This window comes from Nannospalax galili, unplaced genomic scaffold (genome assembly GCF_000622305.1).
Source record: "Nannospalax galili isolate Female #2095 unplaced genomic scaffold, S.galili_v1.0 scaffold54, whole genome shotgun sequence".
NCBI classification, from domain to species: Eukaryota; Metazoa; Chordata; class Mammalia; order Rodentia; family Spalacidae; genus Nannospalax; species Nannospalax galili.
The window spans coordinates 669916-681305 of NW_008341028.1; the positions used below are offsets into that span (position 1 = coordinate 669916).

An 11390-nucleotide genomic window follows, 5' to 3' on the forward strand; every position below is an offset into this window, starting at 1 on the left:
CAAGCCAATGCTCTATCCTAGCTATTCCTTGGGGTCTTATAAATTATGGAACATCATGTCATCTTTTCATAGTGCTGGCCTCTGGAGGCATAGGTGTCCAGGGATCATAAGATTCCTATGGAAGATCGTCAGAAACCTGGCCATTATCCTCTTGTTCTCTTACATGGAGTCGAAGGTTTATACTTTCATGCTAATAGTCCCAGCATTCAGGAGACCACGGCAGGAGGACTGCTGCAAGTTTGAAGCTAGCCTGGACAAGACTGTTCCAGGCCAGCCTGGCTACAGACTGAGACTCTGAAACAACCAACCAATCAACAAAAAACAAAATAAAATATAAACATTTCAAGATTTCTTCATGGAACACTGTATGATTTAGAAGTTGAACTTAGGTTTTAGGTGACCCCTTATTAGATCTGTGGTGCTTAAAAACTAAATGAGCATACTGAAGGCTGGAGCTCAGACCAAGTTGAGAGAGCTATAATAATTTTTGTTTAAATGGGAAAGATTTAGTAACAAATTTTTAAAAACTCAAATAATCTTGATTTTTTTCCCTGTCTCAAAAATGCTTAGGCAGGGGCTAGAGAGAATGGCTCAGTGGTTCAGAGCACTGGCTGCTCTTGCAGAGGACCTGGCTTCGAATCCCAGCACCCACATGGTGGCTAACAATCATCCCTAACTCCAGTTCCAGGGGATCTGACATTCTTGTCTGACCTCCACAGGCAATACACTCATATACATATATGAAAATAATAAATTAAAAAATTTAAAAAATGCTTAGGCAGCAACTAAGAAAAAACTCAACTAAACTGGTCTACTAGAAGCTCAGTGTTACTGCTTTTCATGCATCGAGAAGCATAGAAGAATGTTACACCTTGCTTTGGTTCATCTGCTTAGCAGTGATATAGGATTTTTTTGGTGTCATCATGATGAAGAGAACAAAGGCATAGATGGAGATCATAAAGATAGATACTAGTTTCTGATACATTTCGTTGTGGCTTTGATGCTCAAGGCTAGACCAAGATGCCATTGGCCTTGCCAACCTCAGCCTTCAGATGATCTTTTCAGGAGATGAATATTTATGTGTTTATATTTCTCAATTGATCATTACGTAGTCTTATGCAAGAATGTAATACTGTGCTTTATTTGTAGGAAGAGAATGCAGACACATATTTATTCATTTATTTGGAGTTTATTTTTCCTCTACACTAATGTGCAGTGCAGTGGCTTTTGTATTACATACTTTATTCATGAGTACAGATAAACTCTCTTTTTGTTTTCTTTCTTTTCCTGGCAGGTGGCATGTTTGACCCAGGTAGCTGCCAATTATCTTATTGGGCAAAAGGAAGCAAAGCGCTGGGGCACAGCTCATGGCAGCATTGTTCCTTATCAGGTAAGAATACAATCCAGCCTTGAATTACTTAATCTGCATGTTTTCTACCACATCATACAAAACATTTGGATAATAATTTTTTCACGAACCCTCCAGGGTGTTCTGTAATGTGTCTCTGTCTCATTACAACAAGGTTCTGTTGTTCTCTTTAAATTCTGTGTTGTGCATATTTCTTCATCAGAAGATGTGTAATAGGATGCTTAAATGGATCAAAGGAACTTACTGAAAGTGAATGACTTTTGGGCTCATATGATGATTTTCTTCCCCACTCCAAAGCTTCTATTAGGTCAATGACTGTAGACACTTTATAAGGCATGATGTGTAACCCTGCCAGTTATAAAACAAATGTTATCTTCCCCATTTGACAATAATATTCTCACAGGGGTAAAGTGAAAATCTGCATGTGAGGGATCTTCATTCTTGGAGCAAAACAGATGGTTTAGGAACTGCTGTTCTTTATTAAGTGTCTAAACTTATCCTCAGAAATTCTGGACTTTGGCTAGTGTGAATGAATATGTGAAGAGACTGTAATATTTCAAAAATAAAAACAAGAACTCTACTACTTCCAAACCTTTCTCTAGCCCAGTTGTACACTTAATTGCGTTTATTAGTACATTTGTCATGTCTTCCACACTGCATCATCAATTTAAGGGAAGAGCTGTCTTTTTTAGCCTTGTGTCTCTTCTCATATCCAGCAGAAACACAGATAGCATGCCCTATGTCTGTTGAATGAAGGAAGGAACTTTAGCTATTTCAGTGTGAGTATTCTTGATAGAAAACATAAAACTCAGCATTTTTCATTGCTAGGAAATCCACCAGCACTTTTTGTTACTCTCTCAAGAAATTACTTTCTTATGCAAAGCTAGTTTCTTTTCCATTAAAAAAAATAAATCTAAATTTGAGGAAAGCAGCAATTCAGTGTGAGCCCAGGATACCTCCTTCTCATGCTCTGTTTATGGCCCTTTTATATTTGAGGCTTTGCTATGATTTTCCAGTAGAACTACCTTTTTCAAGTTGGGTTAATCTTCTGGTATAATTACAAGTTTTGCTCCATCTGTGGATTTATGAGCACCCTAGACTTTTAGCCAGATATACCTTGCTTCATAAAAGTCCTTGTATTTTGGGGGTCTGGAGAGATGACTCAGCAGTTAAGAGCACTGACTGCTCTTGCAGAGGACCCAGGTTCGATTCCTGGCACCCATATGGCGGCTACAAACCGTCCTTAACTCCAGGGGAATCTGATGCTGTCTTCTGACCTCTGCGGCATTGCACGACATGGGTGAGCTCACATACATGCAGGCAATGTACTCATACACATAAAATAAAAAAATAATAAAATATTTTTCAAAAGTCCTTAAAAAAGTCCTTATATTTTTGAATGGGTTAGAGATAATAAGATTCATTCTTCTTACTTTTCAGAAATCTGATAGTTGGATTGAGTAAACGGATTCCAGCAATGACATCTTCAGTTTTCAGTTCCTTCTACCAATGACAGGAGTGTGTTGTTTTTGGTTCCCTTCAAATCCATACCCCCTCTGTCCAGCTTGCTCCTAACACCTGAGTATCATTAAGTGATTCGTATTTATTACTGATGAAACTTCTTCTCAAGGGCATTTTAGCAAAGGACAATGTTGGAATGTACATGAATTCATCTCAAATAATGGGAGTGCTGGCTTCAGTCTTTTATGTAAATGGAAAAAGCATTTCTGAGTTGGAAGGTTTTATAGGGTAATCCTGAGTCACATCACAAAGGCAGGTAGGTGTTCACTATTTCAAGTATGAAGTTTATAGTTCATTTTTTATTCTTTATTTAAGTGAAAATAGAATGTCTTTAAAAAAAAAAATTGCTGTAGATCTCAATTTTACCCTCTTCCCACTTCCCTCCGGCATCCACACTTAGAATTCTGGCACCCTAAACAATGTCTTAATTATTTCATTGTGAGGGACAAGTGAATTCTGAATCTTTGGTTTTCATTTTAGAGGGTAAAAAGTATAGAAGGTGTGTGTGTGTGTGTGTGTGTGTGTGTGTGTGTGTGTGTTCTGAAAATGGATGCATTTCCTGGTTGAATCATCTCAGCCATAATAAATGATACTTGGCTTATTTGATCACAGTTGATTGTAAGAAAAAAATAGATCTGCTTTGATCTTTCCTCAGGAGTCTAGAATTCCTTTGTCTCCCCTTGGTAGAGAACTAGTCAAGAACAATGATTAAAAATTAAATGCAAATTTAACTTGAATGAAGCTAGCAAGATGTTTCCTGGAAATACTAGAGATCTTTGTCTGTTTGGAATTTTTAAATAGATCTGGGAAATATTTTTCATTAGTGAATGCCAAGATAATTATAATTCAGTTTCCTATAGTAATTACAACTTTGCATCTAATTTTGAGTTTTTAGCCTAGTGTCTATAATAAAGATTCTGATAGTTAGGAGTTTGTTAAGATGTCCAGCTTGTTTTTCTCAGTTGTTGAACTCATGTGGACAATCATAGACTTTGAATGTATGGAATATATATTTCTAAGTAATGGTGAACCTGGATTATTTATGATTTTATTACCCTTTAAATTTTAATTTCTCAGATTGATTATCCACTGATGCACCTTTCTTAATTATTTGACTGCCAACATTTATTTATTTATTTATTTATTTATTTATTCATTCATTCATTCATTCATTCATTCATTCATTCATTCCAGGCTCATAATCCCAACTACTTGGAAGGCTGAAGCAAGGAGGATCACAAGTTCAAGGACTGCACAGGTGTATGGCACTATACTCAGCTTGCTCTAAAAGTTTTAGAACTGAGCAAGTTAAATAAAAATAGCAATGAAAGAGATAAAAGTTTCATGTTTGTTGAACATGTCGGTAGGCAATTTTGTGAAAACTAAAATTCTTAAAAATGTTTGAATTTCAATGGTTGGTTTCTTTCCATTACTTGCCCTAGAGAAACACCGAGCCTAAAAGACTAATAATTGCATACTGCTCATGTTATTTACTTACTTATTTTGGAGGTGAGTCAAATAGCAATGAAAGAGATAAAAGTTTCATGTTTGTTGAACATGTCGGTAGGCAATTTTGTGAAAACTAAAATTCTTAAAAATGTTTGAATTTCAATGGTTGGTTTCTTTCCATTACTTGCCCTAGAGAAACACCGAGCCTAAAAGACTAATAATTGCATACTGCTCATGTTATTTACTTACTTATTTTGGAGGTGAGTCTCATTACCTAGCTAACAATCTGAAATTCAAGATCCTCCTGCTTCAGCCTCCTGAGTGATGAAATAACAAGTGTACATCACCATGCCCAACTTAATATTTTAATGTTAATATTTTAAAACCATTTATATGTTTTCAGTCTTTTAAACAGTTATAAAGAAAAGATATGTAGATGAGAAAAATGTGTAGAGAAAGAAGATAGCTATATTTTATTATGTGACAGTTGTTGATGGGGACATTGCCCTTTAGGTAAATGGCTCACATGGTCATCCTTTTTTTTATGCTTTGAAGAATTATGTTTTTTTAAAAAAATTTTTTAAAAATTAATAACCACATGATTAGAAGAAGCATTTCATTACAGCTTTAACATGCCCAATAACAGTTTCCAGAGCAAAGACACAGCTCCTTCAAAAGTGGCTATAAAATTTCTAGGTTCGCTGTTGAATCAATACAGTTATACAATATTGAACTCAGAATAAACCCTGTAAGATATAAAATTGAATGCATTTTTACCCTTTAAAGAAGATCTCCATTTCAAAATATGCTGTTTCCTACATTTTTTAAAATATTATTTACTTTTTTAAGAAGAAGCATATCATTACAGCTTTAACATGCCCAATAACAGTTTCCAGAGCAAAGACACAGCTCCTTCAAAAGTGGCTATAAAATTTCTAGGTTCGCTGTTGAATCAATACAGTTATACAATATTGAACTTAGTATAAGCCCTGTAAAGACATAAAATTGTATGTTTTTAACCCTCAAAAGAGATCTCCATTTCATTCTGAAATATACTGTTTCTTACAGAAAGACTCATTGTTTTTGCTACTAACAATGAGATGTTGGTGCATGCATCTCTAATCTCTATGTATCTGATTATTACTAGTCATAATCATTTGCACTGGGATCCTTGGCACTTGTGTATGTCTATAAAGTCATCGGGTAGATTTCAGTGGTAATGTTCATCACCTCTACTAATTAACATGACGTAAACTTTTATGCTTCCTCATCAAATATAATGCATTTTTTAAAAATTTGATTTTTTTCTGTCCCATAGCCTCCCTCCCCCCACTACAGTCCTTATGCTCTGTTATCCCTGCTACTGTCTGCTGTGATATCATCACCCCTAGCCATTCCCCACTACTTGTCCATCTGGTGAATCTAGTCAGCCTATCTAGAGGTCTTTGTTTTAGGAGGGTCAGCTGTTCTACATCTAGCAGCAATCAGTTGTCAGTATTCCTTTAGATAAGATTGGGGTTTACTGTTCACTTTCCCAGTTCTATGCTGGGTTACTATCTGGGAATCCCTTGGGCCACCCTGGCGAACAACTCAAAAAAAGGTATATCCTACCTGGCATTGTTGCTTGTTGTGTAGCATTTAGCTATACATATGGACCCTTAAAAATTATATTGGTTCCTTTAATCTTTGGTTATATTTTCCTTCTGGGTGTTTAAGGCCAAACAGTTGGGACAGATGAACCAATTTATTTTTACTCGTAAGGTTGTTTGAGGATCTGTTCCTCAGGGATCACATGGGCTTGGGAGGAGCCCCCGGCTCCTTTCTTTTACCAGTTCTGCCTATGTGAAGGTAAGTCAAACATCCTACTATACCATGGCTGGCTTCACTTGGAAGCATGGAGGAAATGATTTCTCTGTGTTGACACTCCTCTTTGTAGACTGGACACTGGTTCATGTCCATCTTGTGGGGTCTTCTTGGCCTCCTTGATCAAGAGGACAGGTGACCCACCACAATTACAGGACATTTTGGGAGATGCTCATAGTCCCCTGGAAATAGTCGACCTAGGAGAGCAAGGAGCAAAAACTGTCCTTTATGCCCCTCTGACCAAATTAGTATAGGCCTCAAAGTATGTCTGTTAAACATCCAAGAAGGTTAGTTCAAACAGTCTGGTACTTTTAATTACTGTGTGCCATGTAGGTAAATCTTGTGCAAAGACCAACTGTTGTCAGATAAACCTTACCTAGACATATATTTCTTGATCTGCTATGTATAATTTGTCAGTACGTTGTTGGACTAATATGGTTCCCTCTGGTTTTCAAAACTAGCTAGGCATTATTTATCTCTTGCATTATCTAATGCTTCCATCATGGTTTCTCCAATTAAGGTTCCCTCATTTTCCCTGTTTCTCCCTCAATAATACCCTTCTCCTATAGTCCTACCTCTCTTGAGCTCCTTCTTTCTCTTTATCCCCAAGGTGCCTTGTATACCCTTCCCTCCCCCGCCCTTAAACTATTCCAATTTTTATTCATCTCTCGCTTATTAACCCTGTTTCCTACTGTTCTTCTCTTTCAGGTTCTTTCTTTTCCTTTACCTCCCTGGTTCCTTTCCATTATCCTGGTTCCTGTAGTTATGTCTGGATACATACTCACTTATCAGGATTTGGTTCTAGGATCCACATATGAGGCAGAACATACGTCGATTTTTTTTTTTCTGAGTCTGTGTTACTCCACTTAGTATAACAGTATCTAGTTCCCTCCATTTACCTGCAAATTTCATGATTTTTTCTTTTTTTACTGCTGAGTAAAACTCCATCGTATAAATGAACCACATTTTCATTATCCACTTGTCAATTGAGGGACACTTAAGTTGCTTCCATCTCTTAGCTATTGTGAAAAGAGCAGCAAAAAACATGGATGTACAAGTGTCTGTACTAGGATGTGTTCTTTGGGTATATGCCAAGGAGTGGTATAACTGGGTCAGATGGTAGGCTCATTTGTAGTATTTTAAGAGTTCTCCACACTGCTTTCCATAGGGGTTGAACAAGTTTGCAGCCCCACCAGCAGTGGATGAGTGTTCCCCTTTCTCCACATCCTCTCCAACATTTGGTATCATTTGTTCTCTTGATCTTAGCCAGTCTGACTGGGGTAAGATGAAATTTTAAAGTGGTTTTAATTTGCATTTCCCTAATTATTAGTGATGCTGAACATCTTTTAAGTTGTTTCATAGCCATCATTTCTTCTTCTTTTGAGAACTCTGTTCAGCTCCTTAGCCCATCTTTTAATTGGGTTACTTCTTGTCTTGATTCTCTGCTTTTTGAGTTTGTTATATATTCTGGATATTAAACCTCTGTCAGATGTGTCTCTGGTAAAGATTTTCTCCCATTAGTGGGTTTTCTCTTCACTTCCCTGGTTGCCTCCTTTGATGTACAGAAGCTTTTTATTTTAATTAGTTCCCATTTGTTGATTCTTGACCTTGTTTCCTGAGCAATTGATGCCCTGTTTAGAAAATCCTTTCCTATGCCTATATCTTATAGGTTTTTCCCAAAGTTTTCTTCTAACTGTTTCAGAGTTTCAGGATTTACATTGAGGTCTTTGATCCATTTGGAATTGGCTTTTGTGCAAGGTGAAAGATAGGGATTTAATTTCATTCTTCTACAGGTGGAGATCCAGTTTTGCCAGCACCAGTTGTTGAACATGCTGTCTTTCTTCCAGTGAATGTTCTTGGCCTCTTTGTCAAATATCAGGTGGCTAAAATTGTATCTACTCATATTTGGGTCTTCAATTTTGTTCCATTGATTTATGGGTCTATTTTTGTGCCAGTACCATGTTGTTTTTATGACTATAGCTTTGTAATACAGCTTAAAATCTCGTATAGTAACCCCCCCGGCATTGCTCTTAGTGCTCAGGGTTCTTGTGGCTATCCAAGGTCTTTTGTGCTTCCATATGAATCTTAGAATGGTTTTTTTCCAATTCTGTGAAAAATGTCATGGGGGTTTTGATTGGCCTTGCATTGAATCTATAAATGACTTTTGGTAGGATGGTCATTTTCACAATATTAATTTTTCTAATCCATGAGCACGGGAGGTCCTTCCATCTTCTGATGTCTTCCTCAATCTTTTTCCTTAAAGATTTAAAGTTTTCATTGTAGAGCTCTTTAATGTCTTTGGTCGGGTTTATTCTGAGATTTCTTTTTTTTTTTTTTGCAGCTATTGTGAAGGGGAGTGTTTCCGTGTACTCTCTGATTGCTTGTTATTAGTATATAGAAAGTCTATAGACTTTTGAGACTAATTTTTTAACTTGCCACTTTGCTGAACATGTTGATCGTTTTTATAGTAGGGTTCTAGTGTAATTATTTGTTCCTTATGTATAATAGATCATCTGCAAGTAAGGATAATTTGAATTCTTCTTTTCCTATTAGTTCCCCTTTAACTTTCTTCTGTCTTATTGCTCTAGCAAGTTTCAAGCACTATGTTAAAAAGGAGTGGAGATAGTGGACAGCCTTGTCTGATTCCTGTTTCTCCAATTAGAGTGATGGCTGTGGGTTTGTTATATATGGCTTTAATGATGTTGAGGTGAGGTATGTTCCCTCCAGTCCAATTCCCTCTAGGACTTTGAACATAAGTGCATGTTGAATTTTGTCAAAGGCCTTCTCTGCCTCTATTGAGATGACCATGTGGTTCTTGTCTTTGAGCCCATTTATATGAGTTATGATATTTTTTGACTTACGTATGTGGAACCATCTCTGCATTTCTGGGATAATGCTGACTTGATCATTGTGGGTGACTTTTTTGATGTGTGCCTGTATGCGGTTTGCAAGTATCTTGTTGAGAATTTTTGCATCTATGTTCATTAAGGATATGAATCAATAGTTTTCTTTTTTGGTTGTATCTTTACCTGGCTTTGGTAAGAGTGATGCTGGCTTCATAGAAAGACTTTGGAATTTCTCCCTCCATTTCTATCTTTTTGAATAAATTAAGTAGTATTGGATGTAGATCTTCTTTAAATGTCTGTTAGAGTTCTGCTGTAAATCCACTGGTCCTGTGCTATTGCTTTTTTTTAGTTGTGAGGTTTTGTATTAGTGTTTCAATTTTTTTTGTGTGTTATGGGTCTGTTTAAGCTGTTAATCTCTTCTTGGTTTAGTTTTGGTGGTTCCTATGTCTTTAGATATCCATCCATTTCTTTTAGGTTTTCATATTTAGTAGCTTATACGTTTTTAATGTATTCCCTTATAATGTTCTGTATCTTTCTGGTGTCTGTTGTGATGTTCCCCCTTTCATCTCTGATTTTGTTGATTTGGAGGTGCTTTTTCTTTCTTTTGGTTAATTGGGCTAGAGGTCTGTCAATCTTGTTTATCTTTTCAAAGAACTAGCTCTTGGATTCATTGATATTTTGTATTATTTTCTTTGTTTCAATTTCATTAATTTCTGCCCTGATTTTTTGTCATTTCTTCTTGTCTGCTGAGTTTGGGTTTCATATGTTGTTGCTTTACAAGTGTCTTTTATTTTTCATAATTCAGATTTTTTGATGTAGGCACTTAGAGCTATAAACTTCCCTCTAAGGACAGCTTTCAGTATGTCCCAGAGGTTTTGTTGTGTTGTATTGTCCTTTTCATTTAGTTCCAGAAGTACTTTTATTTCTTTCTTAATTTCCCTTTTCACCCATTCATATTTCAGGAGTGTGTTGTTTAATCTCCATGTGTTCCTGTGGTTACTGGGGTTTCTTCCATGGTGTTGATTGTAAGCTTTATTGCATTGTGGTCTGATAGAATGCATGGAATTATTTCAGTCTTTTTGTATTTGTTGAGGTTTGTTTTGTGCCATAGTATATGTTCAATTTTGGAGAAGGTTCCATGGGGTTCTGAATAGAAAGTGTCCTTTGGTACTTGGGTGGAATACTCGGTAGGTGTCTGTTAGGTCCATTTGATATATGGTATTGTATAATTCAGATGTCTGTCTGTTAACTCTCTGCCCTGTTGACGTATCTAATGGAGAGAGCGGGGTATTGAAGTCCCCTACTATTAATGAGTTGGGATTAATCAGGGTCTTAAAGTCCCGTAGTATTGTTTTTATGAAGTTGGGTGCACCAGAGTTTGGTGAATATATGTTCATGATTGTAATATCTTCTTGGTTTATTGCTCCTTTGATCATAATGAAGTGGCCCTCTTTATCTCTTCTTATTAGTTTTAGTTTAAAATCTGTTTTGCCAGATAATAGAATTGCAATCCCTGCTTTTTCCTTAGTACCATTTGCTTGGTATATTTTTTTCTATCCTTTCACCTTAAGATAGTGCCTATCCTTGAAAGTGAGATGAGTTTCTTGCAGACAACAGAAAGATGGCTTTGTTTGTTAATTCAGTTATCTAGTCTGTGTCTTTTGACTGGAGATTTCAGTCCATTAATATTTCAAGTTATTAATGAAAGATGTATTTTGAATCCTGTCATTTTTATTTCTGTCTACATTCTTGATATAGCTGTACTTTTCCACAGTTATACCTTCATTAAATTTCTTTCCACAACTCCTTGGGTAGAGTCATTCCTTTTCAGCTCATTGTATTGCTTCCAGAACTCTCTGAAGGGCTGACTTTGTGGACATGGATTCCTTCAGCCTATTTATGTCATGGAAGATTTTTCTTTCCCCTTTGACTATAATAGACATTTTGGCTGGGTAAAGTAATCTGGGTTGGCATCTGTGGTCATTTAAAATTGGAAATACTTTTGTCTTGGCTCTTCTGGCTTTCATAGTTTACACTGAAAAGTCAGCTGTAATCCTAATGGGTTGTCCTTTATATGTGACTTGTTGTTTCTCTTTTGAAGCTTTCAGAATTTCTCTTTGTTTTGTGCATGTAGTATTTGTACTACGATGTGTCGTGGAGAGTTTCTGTTCTGGTCCTGTCTGTTTGGTGTTCTGTATGCTTCTTGTATTTGTATGGGCATGTCTTTCTTTAAGTTTGGGAAATTTTCTTCCACAATTCTGTTGAAGATCTGGTCCATGCCATTGTCTTGGGATTCTTCTCCTTCTTGTATGCCTATGATTCGCAAGTTTGGTCTTTTTATG

General features: G+C 36.4%; 1 protein-coding gene across 1 annotated transcript in view; it reads left to right on the top strand.

Moving 5' to 3' along the window:
- Positions 1–11390, top strand: part of Sugct (succinyl-CoA:glutarate-CoA transferase) — a 932078-nt gene that overhangs the window by 272429 nt on the left and 648259 nt on the right. Inside the window, exon 9 of the mRNA XM_008836273.3 lies at positions 1295–1390. Coding sequence (XP_008834495.1) covers positions 1295–1390 — 96 coding nt within the window. The remainder of the gene's footprint in view (positions 1–1294; positions 1391–11390) is intronic.